The 20141-nt window shown below is 27.9% G+C and overlaps 6 protein-coding genes across 9 annotated transcripts; 3 read left to right on the top strand and 3 right to left on the bottom strand.

Annotated features, from left to right (window-relative positions):
- Positions 1 to 135: 135 nt before the first annotated feature.
- On the top strand, positions 136 to 2621 carry LOC105251957 (septin-1). The gene is made up of 6 exons (XM_011259096.3): positions 136 to 513; positions 799 to 991; positions 1121 to 1379; positions 1532 to 1897; positions 1991 to 2095; positions 2169 to 2621. Exons 1-6 carry the CDS (start codon positions 490 to 492, stop codon positions 2299 to 2301), a joined length of 1080 nt encoding a protein of 359 aa, XP_011257398.1. The 5' UTR covers positions 136 to 489; the 3' UTR covers positions 2302 to 2621.
- Positions 2622 to 3597: 976 nt separating this feature from the next.
- Positions 3598 to 5088, bottom strand: LOC105251954 (mitochondrial import inner membrane translocase subunit Tim22). The gene is made up of 4 exons (XM_011259093.3): positions 4729 to 5088; positions 4410 to 4594; positions 4221 to 4293; positions 3598 to 4131 (listed from the first exon to the last, which is right to left on the bottom strand). Exons 1-4 carry the CDS (start codon positions 4967 to 4969, stop codon positions 4049 to 4051), a joined length of 582 nt encoding a protein of 193 aa, XP_011257395.1. The 5' UTR covers positions 4970 to 5088; the 3' UTR covers positions 3598 to 4048.
- Positions 5089 to 5900: 812 nt separating this feature from the next.
- Positions 5901 to 7880, bottom strand: LOC105251955 (very-long-chain (3R)-3-hydroxyacyl-CoA dehydratase). Its single transcript, XM_011259095.3, has 6 exons — positions 7735 to 7880; positions 7421 to 7646; positions 7176 to 7292; positions 6853 to 7087; positions 6669 to 6773; positions 5901 to 6488 (listed from the first exon to the last, which is right to left on the bottom strand). Exons 2-6 carry the CDS (start codon positions 7502 to 7504, stop codon positions 5923 to 5925), a joined length of 1107 nt encoding a protein of 368 aa, XP_011257397.1. The 5' UTR covers positions 7505 to 7646; positions 7735 to 7880; the 3' UTR covers positions 5901 to 5922.
- A 116-nt stretch (positions 7881 to 7996) lies between these two features.
- On the top strand, positions 7997 to 12468 carry LOC105251953 (metaxin-1). 3 transcript variants are annotated; one of them, XM_011259091.3, is made up of 5 exons: positions 7997 to 8270; positions 9063 to 9313; positions 9969 to 10134; positions 10271 to 10654; positions 11235 to 11312. In XM_011259091.3, exons 1-5 carry the CDS (start codon positions 8184 to 8186, stop codon positions 11295 to 11297), a joined length of 951 nt encoding a protein of 316 aa, XP_011257393.1. In that variant the 5' UTR covers positions 7997 to 8183; the 3' UTR covers positions 11298 to 11312. The 3 variants fall into 3 exon arrangements, with proteins under 3 accessions (XP_011257393.1, XP_011257394.1, XP_011257392.1); XM_011259092.3 differs by lacking the exon at positions 11235 to 11312 and adding an exon at positions 11052 to 11227 and having other exon boundaries at positions 7999 to 8270; XM_011259090.3 differs by lacking the exon at positions 11235 to 11312 and adding an exon at positions 12292 to 12468 and having other exon boundaries at positions 8013 to 8270.
- A 71-nt stretch (positions 12469 to 12539) lies between these two features.
- LOC105251952 (vacuolar protein sorting-associated protein 45) lies at positions 12540 to 15241 on the bottom strand. Its single transcript, XM_011259089.3, has 8 exons — positions 14949 to 15241; positions 14674 to 14872; positions 14380 to 14529; positions 13924 to 14303; positions 13478 to 13750; positions 13256 to 13420; positions 12856 to 13085; positions 12540 to 12783 (listed from the first exon to the last, which is right to left on the bottom strand). The coding sequence occupies exons 1-8, from the start codon at positions 15090 to 15092 to the stop codon at positions 12585 to 12587; spliced, it is 1740 nt and encodes a 579-aa protein (XP_011257391.1). The 5' UTR covers positions 15093 to 15241; the 3' UTR covers positions 12540 to 12584.
- A 257-nt stretch (positions 15242 to 15498) lies between these two features.
- LOC105251951 (transcription initiation factor IIA subunit 1) lies at positions 15499 to 18693 on the top strand. 2 transcript variants are annotated; one of them, XM_011259087.3, is made up of 7 exons: positions 15499 to 15721; positions 16352 to 16562; positions 16708 to 17037; positions 17242 to 17450; positions 17568 to 17717; positions 18006 to 18095; positions 18326 to 18693. In XM_011259087.3, the coding sequence occupies exons 1-7, from the start codon at positions 15698 to 15700 to the stop codon at positions 18431 to 18433; spliced, it is 1122 nt and encodes a 373-aa protein (XP_011257389.1). In that variant the 5' UTR covers positions 15499 to 15697; the 3' UTR covers positions 18434 to 18693. The 2 variants fall into 2 exon arrangements, with proteins under 2 accessions (XP_011257389.1, XP_011257390.1); XM_011259088.3 differs by having other exon boundaries at positions 15499 to 15749.
- The last annotated feature ends 1448 nt before the right edge of the window (positions 18694 to 20141 follow it).

Raw genomic sequence — 20141 nt, 5'->3', positions numbered from 1 at the left:
GTTTGATAAAATTGTATTGCAATTTTCTTTTTGTAGTCGTATAACGGAATAGCGTTCAGCTGTTGGGTTGCCACGCCTTAACTTACTCCAATTCATAATGTCCTCCCCCACTTCCACCCTCTCGCGCCCAGATCCTTCCTGTCTAACGCTATATCCTGTGTATAGCGTACTTTGCCTCCGTTCCCTAAATTTGTGAGGAATTTTCCATTATTTGGCAAGTTCGACTACGATACGATTAAACGCGCTTCCAGTAGCTATCGTTCTAAAACTATACTTCTAAAAAACATATCTGATGAAACTTTCGTACGTGAATAATGTGCCGATCAAAGCGGAATATCTTTAACTGAAGTAACCTGTTTTTCGTGTACATACTGTATTCTTTGTATCGCATCATATTTGACGTGACGTCCATTAATCTTGAAATTGAGTCGAATTGTTCATAACTTTTAAAGAGAAACGTAGGTTGAATTTTTTTTCGATATATTCGACATGTCGAGTGAGAGTGTAAAAACAGTAAGTGAAAAATATTTTGTTCTTATGATCATTGTTACTGTTCAAATGTGTTCAACATTTTTATTTTTCATCTTTAGACAGAATTAAAACATAAATTAGATGATTTATATTCTTCTAGTATTTGTTTTTACTCTTAGCAATCGTAAATATAGATCTATTATTTTATGTATATTTTTTAATTCAATATAAAAGTATATAAAAAAGGTAAAATATACACACTTATTTTCCGCTTCTCGAGTAATTGTAATTGTGAAATATACATATATATCTCTTTCTTTTCCCAAGTTTGCAAGTCTCGAGACACCTGGATATGTGGGATTTGCAAATTTACCTAATCAAGTGCACCGAAAATCTGTGAAAAAAGGTTTTGAATTTACACTTATGGTTGTTGGGGAATCTGGTCTTGGAAAATCTACTTTGGTAAATAGTTTGTTTCTCACTGATTTGTATCCTGAACGAATAATTCCTGATGCAGTGGGTAAGCATAAGTAAATTGTTATTCCGATAGCTTTTCCTTTTTTTAGATGGATAATATTAAAGTACATAATTTTTACATTACATACAACTATATATAATTAAGATATTCATTGCATTCATTGTTAAACAGAGAAAACCAATCAAACTGTCAAACTTGATGCTTCAACGGTCGAGATTGAAGAAAGAGGTGTCAAACTTAGATTAACAGTTGTTGACACACCTGGTTATGGAGATGCAATCGACAACACGGATAGTTTTCGAGCTATCATTCAATATATAGATGATCAATTTGAAAGATTTCTTCGTGATGAGAGTGGCTTAAACAGAAGAAACATTGTAGATAACAGAATACATTGTTGTTTTTATTTTATTTCTCCATTTGGCCATGGGTATGAATTATTTTATATTATATGTAGAATTAGAAACAAATACAATTTCTATAATTAAGATTTATTTTTTAATCAAGTTAGTCTTGGCTTACTTTTCATATGAAATTTATACAAACAAATTTGTTTTTCTCCAATTTTGTATTTGTTTTTAGATTGAAACCATTGGACATTGAGTTTATGAAGCAACTTCATAATAAAGTTAATATAGTACCTGTAATAGCAAAAGCCGATGTACTTACCAAAAAGGAAGTCTTGCGTCTAAAAAAAAGAGTTATGGAAGAGATTGAAGGCAGTGGAATCAAAATATATCCTTTACCAGACTGTGATAGTGATGAGGATGAGGATTACAAAGAACAAGTACGTCAATTAAAAGAGGCTGTTCCATTTGCAGTGTGTGGTGCAAATAGCTTAATCGAAGTCAAAGGAAAGAGAGTAAGAGGTCGAGTATATTCATGGGGTGTTGTTGAAGTAGAGAATCCCGATCATTGCGATTTTATTAAATTAAGGACGATGTTGATGTGAGTTATTTTTTCTTCTTATAATTATATATTATAATTATATAATGTTATAATGTACATATGATTCTATAAGAATATTTTATTATTTTATAGTACACATATGCAAGATTTACAGGAAGTAACACAAGAGGTACATTACGAAAATTATCGTAGTGAAAGATTGGCAAAAGGAGCTCCAGTACCGCCTCGACGTCAAATGTAAGTATAATATTTCGTTTATTACATTTTTTTTCATGTATGCACGATATTCAACTTTTTTTTCTTTTTATAGCCTTGCTGATCCCGATAAGAATAGCACAGTGTCAGAAAAGGATCGTATTTTGCAAGAAAAGGAAGCAGAAATAAGACATATGCAAGAATTGTTGGCTGTGATGCAAGCACAGATGCAACAACAACAACCTTGATTAAACATGCATTTTATACCGATGTGAGGAAAGTCTGTTATGAGTGCCAAAAAGATTTATAAAACTTTTTAGTAATTTACATGACCAAGAATTTTTAATTTGGTATTATTTTTCTAGATTTATCTTATAAGAATAATCTCATTTTGATATACACATTACGCGTTTTACAGATACATTTTATAAGAATATGAAAAACCATAGAATCTTGATATTCACTTTTTGACAAATGCATTGTGTACATTGTATGTAAGAAAGAGTTCTTGATATTTGTTAGCCATCAATATCCTGTTTAAAAAAAATAATCAAAACTTAAAATTGATATAATATGAAACAAATGTTTTCATGTATAAAATTAGCAAGAAAAACAATTTAATGGCTTATATTTATCAACTTTTCTTAACAAAATTTGACTTTTGTTTTATCCTTTTTTATTGATGACACTGTTTAAAATTTTAAGTTATATCAAATTTATTCATATGTTTAATAGATTTAAAAAAATATCTCATATACATTTAAAAGAAAAAATAAAACAAGATCAATAAATCAAGATTGCAAGATTAAGATTATGAATGCAAGTGTCTAGTATATAAAATATGACTAAGTTTTAATAACTTTATTTGCAATTTTTTTAAATATGAGAGAAGGAAGAATTTTTTTATACTTTAACGTATATTTTATTGAAAGGAAAAAATCTCAAACATCATATATATAATGTATAACATAGTAAGAATTTTATCTCAGGTAAAAAGTAATTACGTAATAAAACAAAAAAAAACCAGAATTATGAAAAGTGCCTTACAATTTTTGTCATTATCATGGTTTAAATATTAACATATGTACACATACATAAGAAATGAAATTTTTTTTTATATTGCATAAATGTGTAACCTATTTGTTGGAAATCAATGAATCATTTGTTATAGATACTTGCAGAAAGAAAAAGAATCATTATTTCCATTGAGCAATATATCATAATAAATATTTTATAGATAAGACTTATATATCATACTAATATTAAATAAGAAATCTCGAATTGATGTAAGAATTCATGTAACTTGAATCTAAATTTTAAAAGATTGACACAATTCTCTAAAATATTTTTGACAAATCATAAGAATGTGTTGGCAATATTTCATCTTTTTATTTAGAGAGATGCAATCTTGTACTACTTAATTATTAAGATTTAGAAACAATGTGCAAAACCATTTTGAGAAAAATCCAAAGCTACTTTTAAATATATTTATATACTTAATCTATATGTATTTTGTTTCTTGGTTGAATATTTTTAACTTTTTTTTTTTTAAGTTTTGTATGACATAAAATATGAATAATAGGAAAAAGCTACATGTATTTCTAGATATTCACATTATCAGTACGTCGATAGAAATAAAAATTATAGTATGTAAGATGAATGTGGCTAAAAATTTTGTAATTTTCTATGTGTATTACATATAGTGTGCAAGTTGTATTTCATACAATATAAGCAACGAAATATGTGGAATGTGATTATACATAGGAAAAAAGTTCATATAAATTATTATCATATTATATTAGACAGTGAATTAATATTAAAAAAAATATATTTTACGTCTCCAATCTTTCAGTCATATGATACTAGTTTTATGAGCATTTGAAATATTTCTGTTTTTACAAATTTTGTACAGATATGTGATTACACACACATAAACTTTTATATATCTTTTTTATACAAATATATGTATATTCTAATTAATGTAAATTGTGTAGTTTAAGATCTGTGCATGTAATAGTCTATTGCTGTTGAGAATGCTGCAAAACCTGCAGCACCAAATATTCCTGGCATTATACCAGCTGTAATGAATGATAGGAAATTAAATGGCTTAACAATTAAATAGAATACATAAAGGAATAATTTATAATGCAAGAACGATTGTAATTACCCCTTAAGCCGATTAATCCACCTGTTAAGCCACCTGCGTATGTGCCATTTTTCCAATCAGTTTTACCTCTATACTAAAATTAACAATTTTTACAATACACAAAGATACATATAATTAGTCAAAATAATCAATTATTATTCTTATCTGAAAGTAAAAATTTTTCAACTTGTTTAGCTAATTGAATATTACCGATTCTATCCTGCATTCAATGGCAGAAAATATACATCCAACAACTGCAAAGTTTTTCGCATAACCAAGCGTTGTGCCTTTCATTTCTCTTAATATTTCTCGTGCGCTTTGTTGCTTTTCAATACTTGCTATATTAGGATTTACACTAGACGAGAATAGTCCAATAGCTGCTCCTAAACCGTAGCCTGAAAAAATGGATGCTTCAATTAGTGCGTTATATAGTTTTGATATTTTACTTTTTGGTATTTGTAATTTTTTGTATTCAATATATTTATATATACATATAATATAATAATATAATAGGTAATAGAATATATACCAATAACACAACTCATGATGCTTTTAAATGCACAACTTTCCATTACACTTTCTATTCTTTTTTCTTCAATAGTTTTTATTTGCACAGGTCCCAATATTCTGGGAATTATGATATTTTCTCTAAAACGTTGTTGACTTCCAACAAGAAATAGAGCAATTTTGTCTAATTCGCCGTCATTCAGAAACACATTTTTGTTTTCATTCTCTGATGGAACTGTTCTTGTCAAATCCATAGGATACATTTTTAATATATAATTTAGATAATTTAAATAAAAATATATATTCTCACTTGTGTATATTTCACTTCACATTAATGAGTTTCGTATATTTAATAAGGTTAGAAAATTTATTGCATACACACGCACACTAAATGAATAAAATTGAAAGAATTTTCTGAAAGCTAGATATTAAATATTATTTATTTCATATATATCTCAAATATATTTCTCAAATAAATCGTATACATTGCATAAGATCAGAGAAAAACCACGCTTTAACTAGAAGCTTTAGAATATATATATATATTTCCCCCTCTACGCAAAATGTGTCCGTTGCGGCTGATGGCCGCTCTCAAACTCTCAAGTCTCTAATATTAAGTATATCTTCAATTATCTGTTCTTTCAAATAATGAATATAAATTTTATATCTTGCTGTTAACATCCAACAAATTACATCATCTTTTCACAAACGACAATGTTTTTTTATAAATCTATATTCTATATCAATGATATATTAGATATTGTAGATTCGAATCTTACAATATATTTTTTTATTTACATCATTTATTCTATTGTTCTATTTTGTCCATATACAGAATTTGCTCAAGGCATGTGCAAAATTAATGCCTTAATATTAACTTTAATATTGCTCTTTTTGTTTGAAATACATTAGTAATAAATGCATATACATTAGTAATAAATGCATATTTATAAAATAAAATCAGCTTGGGCAACTAATCTTGAATGCACAAGATTTAATGTAATTTTGTTTAAAAAAAAATTATGACCTAAAACAATATAAAACACCTCTATACAAAATTACAGCATTATTGAAAAAGCTTTTCTTTACTCTGTTAAAACACAGTAACCATTATACCATTATATTATGCTCTTTTTTTATTTACCTTTTCATAATAATAAATTATAAAAGATAAAATAAAGAATATGATAAATGAGCTTAAAGTTATTTACACAAATCATTTATATTTTCTTTTAATAGTAGATTTTCCAAGTTTTCTAGAGCGTAATTGACTCATACGAGACATTAATGTATATATTCCAGGCAAGAGCAATAGAAGTAAATAAAGTCTCATGACAGACGGGAAGTGAAGAGCAAAATTATAAGTATTTGGTAAGGAAACTGTGAATTTCTGAGTTTCCTCAAAATATGGAATATTTCGTAATATTACGATACCCTCGCATACAAAACCTAATGGATATAATGGTATCCATATAGTATATCTTAACCATGTTAAAAAGGATATCTCAATATTCAATAACTGTGTAATGTAGTATGGATATCTAACTATCTCTATTGTACTCCATATTAGGAATAGATAGAAAACGACTGGCTTAACTTGCATTCGAGGTTCGGCATCAATCATGAGAAACAATACAAATCCCCTACCTCCAACTTGTAAGAAAGACACAAGTACGCTACTTTTTGTATATCCAAATAGAGGATGCATTACCTCCAAAAATTGTAAAAGTTGTATAAACTTGAGTGGATTGCCAACAGCTGCAAATGTTTCTTTCATGAAATCTAAAAAATATATTTTGTGTTTAAGATAAATCTATTTCTAAAAAATTTCTTATACTATTATAAATTTCCATGCACACAAAGAGTTCTTGCTAAAAGAGCTTCAATAAAGTCTCGAGAGTTTGTTTCTCTTGTACCAAAAGATTGAAAATAATTTAGAAATGAACATGTGTATGAATGTACCTGGCCCATCTCGTGAGTATCTTATACACATTATAGCAAATATATAAATAAAGCCAACAAATTGACAGAGATTATATATCACTAGATACACCTTAGTAAGATCCTCTGAAAAAATAATGCAAAACATCAATATTGTAATATCATTATACGATATATAATTTTTATTCATATTAATTCACTATACCTTTTCTATAGCCAAATTCTTCTTTGTGCAATTTATCATACATGTCAGGATAATCATTACAAATATCACGCTTTTCATCATCATTGTCATCCATATCCTCGCTTTTCCATTTATCAAAATCAATCTTAAGCCATGAAGGCTTTTGCGGTTGACTTGTTAATCTTGGCCACCAACTACTAGATTTCTTTTTCAAGATAAAGTCTACTTGACGATCAATTACTTTGTAACTACTTTCCTATAATATTACATATAAAACATATTTTTAATTTAACAATTGTATTATATAGATGTATTCAAAAATTAATTTATAAACTTGTTATTACATTTGGATCAATAGGTGAATGAAGATTCAAGTTAAAACTGTAATTATTTAAACCTCTAGCTCCCTGGCCATAAGCTGTAACTTGCAATGTAGTTTCCTTTAGATCAACATTAAAATCCTGTAACAAAGCATAAATAGATTCCTTTTACAAATTTTTTTCTAGGAGAGACAGAAATATTATTTATAAAAAAACACACGATTTCTCTCTTGCTCTCAGGTATATTCAACATACATCATATATCGTACCTTTACATCAGTTAAGTCTACTTTTAATGTGATTTGATTCTCTGTTTGAGCCCAGTATACAAACGGTGTGAGTGTGTTAGACATTTTATCAAAGCAATTTGATCGAGACAAGTGTTACTATCAATTTATTACTCTTTCTTTTTTTACAAATTCTAAACATTTACGTTATTCGCGATAATGTACGCGTAACATTTTCCACAAGTCATTCTCTTTAATTTATGATTAACTAAAAAAATATAAATGTACATTACTCCTTTTCATTACTATGTTTACGCCGCGGGGCTATGCATTTATGCAGTGATTAATATACATACGGTAATCTTTTATCGTTTACGCATGCGTAATATTTTATGATAATTCCAAAAGTTGTTTACGCAGGCGCGTAGTATGTAATACAATTACTGTCAATAGTAATTATGCACGATTGCATACTGTATATGTGCACACAAAATAATCATTACATTATAGATAATATAAGTCATGATTAAAGACCTATCCTCATAGATTCGAAAATGTGTTGTCGAGAAAAAGTAGCGTTTAATTAACCAATTAGGATGAAGTACATTTATTCCCTTTGGTCCCTGTGCGCATTTGCTTTATTATCACAATTCATGTGAATAGGTCTTTATAAAACTTCTAACCTTGTATATACATTCAATGTGCAGCATGTTACATTGTTTACCAAAGGATTATACAGTTATGTGTTAAGAATTTAATTGAGTGGACGTGAGTGATATTTTGCTGGCGATGCGAATTTTCAGAAATGGATAATGCCGAGATATTACAATTGGATATATGGAAAGGTGACTGGGGTCTCCCGTCAGTTGATATAGATTGTTTGCAAGTTCTGGTATGTAAAGGTTATGATACGCACATGTATTAGCCGATTAACGATCAATTTTTATATGACAACTATTATTTTTACACGATATAAAAAATTCGCTGAATTCTACAAGCGATACGAATATCTAGAATGTCTCGCGTTTATCAAATGTCACTGCAAATTCTTTGGTCAATTAAGAATTGATTTTTTTTCTCGATGAAAATATCGAGACATGTATAGCTTTCCAGGGATTAACTGACAGAAATGACGAATTTTTATTAAATGGCGAGAGAGAAATTGATTAATAGAATGATTTCAATTTATACAATTTCAATCATTGATAATTCTTTCGAATAATTTCAATTTTATTACAAATTTTAATTTGAAACTCAATTATATATACACAAAGATATGAAATAATAAAAAGTGCAATAAATGATCTCACTCGATATTTTTATCGAGGAAAAATTATCTTGAAATTGACTGAAGATGTTAAGAAGATATCTATTAATTTTGGGAGATATATTAAATAATAATGTAATATAGAAATATACACAGGTGTTGAGATGCTTAAATTATCGACTGGCTGATATATCAATGAAATAAAAAAAGTCACAAACTTTTGTCTGTCTCACTGTATATTAATGTCTAAGTCTATTTATTAAATACTAGATGTTATCAGTCATCTTGTCAGTTTTAGCTATAATATATATTTACTATCAAATATTACTTGTGTTTTGCTATTAGAAACTTATATTGCATGTCTTATTAATTAATTAATAACAGCATTTGTTTCCTAATATGATATGTTATTTATAGGCATATGCTAAATTCAGTGGAATACCTTTAAAAGTAAATTTAACAAGCAATCCATTTAAAACCCCAAATGGTCGATTACCATTGCTTAGAGCTGGTCTAAATACTTTGGATACGGTTAAAGATATATTGCCATTTTTTAGAGCAAAACATTATAATTCTGACTATACGTTAACTGATAAGCAATGTGCAGATGTCTTAGCGTATGATGCTCTACTTAAAGAAAAATTATATCCAGCTTTGCAATTTATATGGTATGAGATATACAAACATATATATATAAATGTACATACCTATAGAATAATATGCAATTTCCCAGATTCTCATGAGATTAAAATGATGAAAGAATGTATACTGTGAGACAGTAAACATTTTCATTTGTAATGAAAGATATTTGAAAATTTTATCTGTCAATTAAATTGATTGAAGAATTAATTATTATGTCAATAATTGATAATTTTTCTGCCTTTTGCTTTTAAAGTGTTAGCAAGATATCTTTCTGCAAATATTGTCAACAAAAACTGTTTATAACTTCAGAACTTGTGTAGAAAAATTAATTTTCTGAATAACATGCAAAATAAAACATAAAATGACTGATTATTTTTTAGAATTATATTTTTGATTTATATATCATTATTATTTAAATAAATAGATTTCACTAAATAGCTCAGCTTAAAAAAATAATATTAAAAAATGTTCATTCAAATATAAATTGTGCATTATTCTGGTCAATATATACATGTTTATTCAGTTCTGTAATTTTGTAAATATAATATTAGTAGCTAAATAGATACAAAATTAATAAATATATTTGATTGTAATTATCGTTTTTATAAACATCTCATTATAATTTTTTTTACAACAAACATATTAAAACACAGAATGTACCATTATTACAATTATTTCTAGGTGGATAGACAAAAAGAATCTAGATGAATTAATTAGACCATGGTATTGCAAAGCACTGCCCTTTCCATTTAAATTCTATTATCCAGGAAAATTCGAGCGGCAAGCACAGGCGTTGATGCAAAGTTTATATTCCATGGAAGATAACATTGATGTTATTGAAAATGAGGTATAACATATGAAATAACTTAAAACTTTTTAAAATGTACTTTTAAATGTTTCTATAAATAGACAAGATATAATTTAGGTACAAAAAATTTTAACAATTTTATTTATATTAATTTTAACAATTTATGTAACAATAGGTATACTCGGAGGCACAAAAATGTTTGACATTATTATCTATGAGACTTGGAGATGGAGATTTTTTTTTTGGACAACAACCTAGTACAATAGATGCCATTGTGTATTCGTATTTAGCATTGTTACTCAAGGCACCATTACCAAATCCAGTTTTACAAAATCATCTGAGAAATTGCACAAATCTAGTGAAGTATGTATCGCGTATATCACAAAGATACTTTGAATATGAATATCAGACTTATGAAAAGGATAAAGCTGAAAAAAACGCTGAAAAATTAGGGGAAGACGAGTGTGAATTTCCAAATAAGAGAAGGAATCAAATTTTTGCTGCATTTGTTGCTGCAATGGCAATGGCAGGATATGCATTATCTACTGGTATTGTAGAGGTAAGATCCTTTTTTTTATATATAGAAAAAGGAAATTTGATAATATTTTGTATATATGTATATTATAGCACATATAATGTCTATATAGATTTATAATTTTAAAATCTTTCTGTTTTTGTGTGTTTGTTTAAGATTAAGACATAGAGAGTAATAGACAAAGACACAGACAAGAATAGGAACAAAGAATTATTTCTTACAAGTATAAAGTTTTGTTAGATATTAATTGGTTTTTCTATTTTTTTATTGAAACATTCTTTTATTATATATGAAATATCTGTATAACAATTGAAATATTTGCATTGATACAAATTTAATTTGTGTTTGAAAAAATATATTTAGTAAATATTGCAAAAAATAAATATAGCTATATGATAATTTTTCTGTGCATTTATTTTAGCGTTGGGTTGCATTAATGTTTTACACATAGCAAAATGCAATAATATTTAGTGAAACGTATATTTGATATAAGAAATGAAAAGCTGCTTTATATTAGAAGAAATTACATTTACATAGATCATTTTAAAGATAAAATAAAAATTGCAAATATTGACATTGAAGCTACAAGTAGCTTTATTTGTAGGTGCTAATATATTTATTAAGAAGCAGAAAATTTATTAAGAAGAAAAAAAGACGTGAGTATTAGCTGCACGTTGATAATATATTTTCATACATGGAAATTAACCAATTAATATCAACTTTTATACACATAATACATTTTATACATTATTTTTGTTTTTCATTACATTATAATAAGTTTACTTACAAACACATATATATATATACAATCAGTTATTTATAAATAACTTATTTTTATATAGCTTATATGTTTTTTGACATTGAATAGATTATATCTTTATGTAATTATATATAACAATATAGCCATACACATGGAATCATATTTGTAAAGTATTTCAAAAGAAGATATAAAATATTAATACATTTAATAAAAACATTCGATTCGAACATTCGAACATATAATGCATATTAACTCTTTTATATTATGTGTATCAATATTAAGCATAACATAATACAAATAATTTAGAATAACATTATTCCTTAATAAAATGTTGCGAAATAAATATTTAAATTCGGTCACCCGCACTATATTGCACTAAGGCAAAAATTGTTATATATGAAGTTACTTAAATAAAAAGGAATAATATGAACATTTTAAGTAATTAAAACTCACAATCATGATTATATAATGTTACTTTTTATTATTATATATTGTCATTTCTTTAGAACATATATTATTTCATTATCAAAATGTTTACATATTCAGTGTATCACTGCATTTAGATATATTGCATTCTTTAATATGCACTACTGTAGTGTAGTGTGAGTGACTGAATTCGTTATAAGTAATAAACAATTAAGAATATATTGAATTTCAGAGATGAAAAAAATCTTATTTTCTATTTAGTTTTAAATGAAGTTTATTTTAACAGAATTTTCATTTGAAATTTAATTATTATATTATCAGGATAATTAAGAAATTACTATAAAAATTACATTTTTTTTAAATTATGTAAAAATATATATATAGATGAAAAGACAAGTTTAACAAATAATACATCATGTACTTTTCATATTGCCATGTTAATTAAAATAATGATTGTTAATAATGTTTGTTAAAGGTATCAGCAAAAGATGATGAAACTTCAGATATGTCAACGGAATACATATTGGATGATGAGGATGCTGAATAAGGGGAATAAAAAGGAAATTATGTTTTCATGATAAAAATAGGAAGTATATGTAACTGCAAAATAAAGAATATCTTATTTTGTCGTGTTGCAGTGATTTATGTTGGAAATTTTGGATTACTATATTCGTGATAAAGAGAGAAAAAGATATTATATGATGTATAGATACCAAAATATATAACAAATAAATATTTTGGAATATGTGATGATATTTTTCAATATTGTTAATTTTTTCCGATTTTATATCGCATTAATATACCGCTAGTAGCATGGTGTACCTCTTCCGCAAAACTTTTAAAATTGTGAATGGTAGTACCACCTAGAACAATTTTTATTCCCGGATTTTGTTTGTTTAAATTATAAACAGCCAAACTTTCTTCATAAGTAGCACCTCCAATCATGAATACTATTACATCTTGAGGTCTAAGAATGGAATAATTCATTAATATTTAATATACGGCACATACATTTCTATTTAATATACAAATAGTTTACCTTTTCGACATTATCATATTACCAAGATATGGAAATATTTGAGTGTTTAACTTTCCTTTTATTAAGTCTTCTAATGTTTCACTTATCAAAGGACAATGCTGCGTGTATATATTATCTACTCCGCTTAATCCTTTGAATAGTTTTTTAGTTATTTTGGCAACTGCTTCTCGATCAAATAAATTACTCTGTCTTGCATTAACGCCGCTATACTCTAATATATTATATACAAGCTGGAAATGTGTGAAATTTGAATATTACATACATATATTTTGTGAGAATTTTAATTTTATATAATAGGAAATACTTTGATAATAGGAAAAATACTTTGATAATAGGAAAAATACCTTGATAATAGGAAAAATACCTTGAGAATTTCAATTTTATATAATAGGAAAAATACCTTGATATATTTATCTGAAACATTCCTTTTTTTAAGCAATTCTACTAAACCATTTATGTCATTATTCGCATATTTTTCATAATGAAGCGCATAAAGCATAACAAGCCGGACGGTATCGATATCTCGTACTTTTTGATTATTGATAAGCGCTTTTATCTTTTGCAGCTATAAATAGAACAATTAATAAATGTAAAAACAATGTTATAAGTATCAATAAATTACCTGTGAAGAATGATCAGTTTGACAACTCAATTCCTGTTCCAGTTCTGATACTTCTAATAAATTATGCTTTTCGACAAGAGACGAAAGTTCTCCGACTACCGTAACATGTTTTGATACAGTGCCCGAAAGTTTTTTGAAAAGCGGATATGTTTCTACAAAATGTTTCATGTCGGCAATACTTTCAACTTTCTGATGTTTTTTTGCTTTCTTTTGAAACTCCTCCATTAATTCTTTTATCGTTTGTCCAATTTCACCAAAGTTTAGATACAAATTCTGTTTAAGAATATATTCTTTTAACATAGTTTCCCATAAAGAATAATAATATATATATAATATATATATCATTATGCAAAGTATATAAATGCATACAAAAATATTTTTATCAATTCATTACATTTCTGATTCAGATATATATAAATACATAAAATATTGAAGAACTTTCTTACATTTGCATAAAAATCATCATGTTCTGCACTGAGAACAACTTCTTTCAGTTCTTTTGAAATACCTTTCACATGAGATAAATTAACGCGATTGTTGTTGATTGTCAGCAGTTCATGTACCATTGCTTGATATGTCCATTGGTTTAACAAAGGTGTAACAGGATCATCTCTTCTATCGACTATTAGAAGGATAGGATTAGATTCCTGTCTGAATTCAAAAGAGCTAGATTCTTTACTGAGCACTTCCCTTATTTTTTCCGCTAATCTCTTTGCCATATTGGAACTATTTTGGTATCTAATGTATGGACATTTCTTTAATGATAATAAAACTGAAGTTATTCCTTGGACAGTTCTATGTAAATGCACTGGATCCCATGTAAGCCCTTGAAAGTCATAATTATAAAAAATTATTTTCATTCAATAATTTATTAGTCTATTGCATGAGTAAAATTGAATTACCTTCAGAACAAGCATTTATTCCAAGTGAAAATAAATGTGGATTAATCGCTAGATAATCTGCATAGTATTCGTGTACTTCTCTAACTACCTCTCGTTCATCACTTTCTGCCAAAAGCTTTATATCTGCTTTTGCAATAATATTACTAAAATCTAACAAATAAGTACATTTATTATACAAATAAGTGATATTAATAATTATTGTTTTCTTATCTTACACTACATTATTTTCTAAGATATTTTCTATAATTAGAGATATAACTCTACATATGCTCCACTTGTATCCGTATTACTTACAAATATAATATACTCCATATTTAGGATATTTAAGCTCTTTACAAAGCAAATCAATATTTTCCTTGGTTGGTCTTACGAATACTATACATGTTAAGTGTTTTAAAGTATCGTTATGTACAGCAGTATCTATTCGCTCGAATAAATATACTTCTTTCATCAATATCTCAGATTGACTATAAAGTAAGCTGACTATACTTGTCTAGAAGTAAAAAAGGTGAAATTTTTCAAACTTATACAATAGATAACGATTCATGATATATTTTTTTTATTCCTACCGTTTGTTTATCCATTAGCAAAATTTTCATACCAGGACCACTGTCTTCTGTCATTTTCGTTATATAAAACTTCAAAGCGGTAACAACATTCATTTTGATGCCAGATAGTGTCAATATATTTTTATCGTGTGTATATATGAACATATATTTATTTTTTTACACTAAATCCATATATTTACTAAATAAGATATAATTACTTTGGTGACAGATGTATCTATATCAGCTGTCCTCTCCCGCAGATAATCTCTTTTCTTTAATACTGACGCATGCTTTGGTAAATTTTGACAGAACCAAAGTACAGAATGGGTCTGTTCGTTTCACTCGCGCTTTTTACATTCAATCTAGATGCATTCGAAAATTCTAATCGTAGAGTAGAATTGACATTAAATTGGCCAATGGGGATAAAGAAATCCTTTGCTCCCTTTCTCCTGATTGGTCAATTGGATGTCACTTCAGCCCACTAATAGGATTTTCGAACGCATCCTTCCCGATACTGCAATTTCGCGCATGCGTGCAAAAATTAATCTAGCCTAACAGACTGACTGAACAGACCAGTAGCAGCTGTTCGTGGCGAGTGATGGCGAAGTGGAGCTGTTGTGCGTTTTGTGAATGCGAACGGGTATGAGCGATCAGCGAGCGACGATGCATCGGTGTGGCTTCTAAGAAACAGGGGGGATTGTCATTTAGATTATCGTCGTTGTCGTTGCTTCCCCGGTTGAGCGATCGTGTCTCTGATCGTCAGCTCCACGATGGCTCTCAGCCAGACAAGCGTAGTGAGTAGATGAACGAACGAACATAAATGTATGTGGACAGATGAAAAAACCTGTATGTATGTACGTGGTTCTAGCTTTCCTCGAATGCAAGCGCAGTTTCCGCTTTTCCTCGACGTTCGAACATCGCGTGATATTTCGCGTCCGTTCGATGTCTTCCTATTGATTCCCCGCTGTCGAAAACTCGTCTCGACGTAGATAGACAAATGGACTTTCTAACCTACATGGACATCGAAGGTTGTGCATTAGCGGAAAGATAACAATAGGATATAGACTGCCAAACATGCAAATATAAGTTTGAAGTTGTTTCGAGGGATGGGTCATCATTTTGATCTCTATTTGGGATTTAAATATTTAATTCATATTGTTTCCTATGAGATCCGAAGGATATTAATCCTTATACGCGCGCGCGCGCTCGTTGATTTATTCGAATATTGAAATCTTTCTACTAATGTATAATTTTTTCGATGTCCTTGGAAAGAATATATATTGCAAACTCATGCTTATATAACATATTCCTGTAAATTTAATAACTAAAACAGACTGATTGAGTTAGTATGGACATCTGTCAACCTTTTTTTACTTGTATCTTTAATATATTTACGATACTAAAAGAATATATTTTTTTTACAGCTGAAATTATACAATACTGTGATAGAGGATGTAATAGCAGGAGTACGGGAATCGTTTATAGATGAAGGGGTGGATGAACAGGTTCTCCAAGAACTTAAACAAATATGGGAAACAAAACTGATGGCCAGCAAGGCTGTAGAATTAAATCCAGATCCACCAGAACCACAAGTTCCTCAAATCAACACGCACAAAGCTGTGTCTGTCAATAAAGGTACATTATATTTACTAGAAATCAATATAGCAAATATTAGCAAAGAATTTTTATTGAAGTACAACTTAAGTTATATAAGATGCCCCACCCCTATTGGATCAGTGTATCCTGTAGATTGTTATATGTAAATTTGATGTTGTAACAGCTAATGTAGGAAATCATTTTGTACAACCATCTGCTGGAAATACAGTGCCGCAAACACAACCTCAACAATCGCAACAACAGACGCAGCAAGCGCAATCGCAGCAGCAACAACCGGCACAATCGCAGCAACACACGCATCCTACTGGAACATCGTTACAACAGCAACAACCCCAACAGCATTCGACAACGCCAGTGCAACAAGTGGTAACTGCACCTGCTGCTGTACTTGACCGACAAGTGCCCATACAGATCACCCTACCTCCACAAGCTGGCATTCCAGATGGACCACAACGGATTTTAAGCATACAAGTTCCTGCATCTGCTCTTCAAGGTGAAAATCTTACATTTATATTTTAGTAGAAAGTTCATCAATAATTTATGTAAGTAAGAATGAAATTTTAATAATTATTATATAATTATTTTATTATATATAATTTTTCTATGTGAATAAATCTTTTATTATTGAACTATATTAATGTATATTAATTATAAATAAAAATTATAAATAAAAAAGATTGTATATTTTTGTTTTCAGGAAACCAGTTACATACGATTTTAACAGGTCCTGTAATTTCCGCGGCTATGGGTCTTCCAGCAAATTTAGCTTCGACTTTGTTGCAACAACATGTGAACTCTACGCTGCAAGGGCAAGCAACATTAGCTCCTTTGCAAGTAAATCAGCCACTTCAAGTGGTCACCCAAAGTACAAATAGTGTCGTAACACAGAGGCCACCTCAAAATCAAGTAAGATAATGCAATTGTAGACACTGTGATTTTGTAACGAATAAAATATAATAGATAAATATATACTTATATGTGTATATCTTATAAAGAAATATAATGTCTCTTTTACTTTTCTAGCAACAAAATAATATAAATCAGTTAGATGGAGGAGTGGGCGATTCTACTGACGACGATGATGAAGAGGAAGAAGATGATAACGATGATGATGATGAAGATCTTGATGAAAAAGAGGAGGAAGAAAATGATGAAGCAGCAGCTCGTGAAGAGGTTAATAGTAATACATATAGTAATAGTAGTACATATATTTTATTTTGCTCTCAAATTACAAATAATTTCCTGATTTTTCACATTTTCTTGCGTTATTAAATTTATCCTTTCTTAATTATTAATTAACAATTAATATGTGTGTGTGTTTATTCACTTGCTTGTGTATACATGTATGCACATTTATCACTCACATATTTGTATATTGTGTATATATGTGTAAGGAAATTAATGTTTATAGATAAATTTTAATTGCGAATTGTTGTCTAGCAAAGAAATTATTTGTTCTAGGAACCCTTAAATTCCGAAGATGACGTTACAGATGATGATCCTGCTGATCTCTTTGATACAGACAATGTAGTAGTCTGTCAGTATGATAAGGTATGAAAGTGATATGTTCATCTTTAATGTGTGTATGTATGTAAGTATATATATGCATATATATACACACACACACACATACATACACACATTCATATATATATATATATATATATGAATAAATATTATTTTAAATATATAAATTTGTGTAAGATTTTATCATATAAATTTAAAACTTATAAATTATAATTTTACTTACATTTTAACTTATATATCGTTTTTGTTTCCAGATTACAAGGAGTCGAAATAAATGGAAGTTTTATCTCAAGGATGGCATAATGAATTTAAGTGGGAAAGACTATGTATTTCAAAAGGCAAATGGGGATGCTGAATGGTAATTCTAAGTGTGATGTGAATATTGTGTTGCCTACAGGAAGCTCAGGGATGTAAAGGCAACTTGATGTGTTCACGTGAAGTGTTTCATCTTAATAAAAGATGATTCTTGTATGGATTGTGCAAAGCTGCTGCAACTGGAATGGCAATACAGGGGAACAATGGCAAAAATTATTACATTATCAAAAATATGACATTATTTAATAGCTTCAATATTGCTACTCTAATTTCACACATTGACTTAAACTAAATTTATCACAGAAAATATTTTGCTTTATTCTTTATCAGTTTCTCTTCCCTATGTTCTAAATATATATAGCACATTATCAGTTTTGAGTATTTTTAAATAAATATTTTTGTTTTATTTCAATTTTTTATTAAAGAAAATTCAAGATCGAATGTTAAGTGAGTCATAAAAATTTAACACATTCTTTTATGTAATGTATATTATGAATATACAGTATAAAAATTTACATAAAAGATTTCTATTGTTACTCATATGTTACTTTTGCATCAAGCATCCTTCCGAAAAAAGAGAACCGTTATTGATTAGTTAGTTTTTCTTAGTAAATAAGTAAATTTTATTTGAAGTGGAAAAATAATACGTTATAAAATACCATATCGATTAATAGTTTTGAAATTACATCACAAACAATGATTGTGAATTTATACCAAGAATGTGTGTGTTTGTGTGTGATCTGTTTCTTGAAGTCTTTGATTATAAGTTTTTTCATATGAAATCAAATGTAAAGTTGAAGTAAAATTTACATTCATCTCTTTCCTTGAAAGCTGAAAACAAAATGATATACTATATATGTTTGAGTTCAAAAGCCTTAAAAAGATTGCAAAACTATGGCTCATATGTGATGCTTTGAAATAATAAACATATATATATATACGTCTTTTACATATATAAAATATCTTGTTGAACATATTCACAAGATCATTTATCGAATTATTAATGAAGAAATGAAGGATAGTTTAGCATTTAGACAATTAAAATTGGGCATATCACTTGAAAAGTTTAAATTGTTCTGGAAACCACAGGATTTTTATCAGTTTTTCTATTTGATTTGATATTAAAAAAATAATTGCTTAATATTTATCTAGCAATTCATTTTTAAATTTTAAATCAAATATACTGAATGATCAAATACTAAATATAATAATAGTAAAGTATAAATACTAAATATAATAATAATAAAGTACCTGCAATTATTAATATACTTTGACATGTACTTTAACATTAATTATATTTGTAAAAATTATATGTTTAACAGCTTCCAGGATAATTCAAACTTTTCTCAATCAAAGACATTATAAGACTCGTAAATGTTTCTCGCGAATGTTTATCACAAAGATTATTTTTAAATTATAATTTAATTATTTTTAAATTATATTTTAGATAAACATATCAATATAATTTATGCAATTGCATTTATAGAAATGCAATTTAAGACATCTTTTTTTTCTTTTTTTGTGTTACAATTAATGTTTAATTAGTTTTCAATAATAAGAAGGATGATGGTATATAAAAAAATTTTTCTATGATATAAACTTACAATGTGATTATAAATATGCCAAAACAATGTGCAATTTTTAGATTGTATTGTATCATTTTGCTAAGAGTGTTACAAATATTTGGCATATTTTAAAACTTGGATAGTATATTTTAAAGCATTGGCCAAATTTTTAATGTTACCAAAAAATAAT

Source organism: Camponotus floridanus, unplaced genomic scaffold (genome assembly GCF_003227725.1).
Source record: "Camponotus floridanus strain SB8 unplaced genomic scaffold, Cflo_v7.5 scaffold59, whole genome shotgun sequence".
Taxonomy (NCBI): domain Eukaryota; kingdom Metazoa; phylum Arthropoda; class Insecta; order Hymenoptera; family Formicidae; genus Camponotus; species Camponotus floridanus.
Note: the sequence above shows the minus strand (reverse complement) of the source record. Positions and strands in the feature narration are given on the sequence as shown.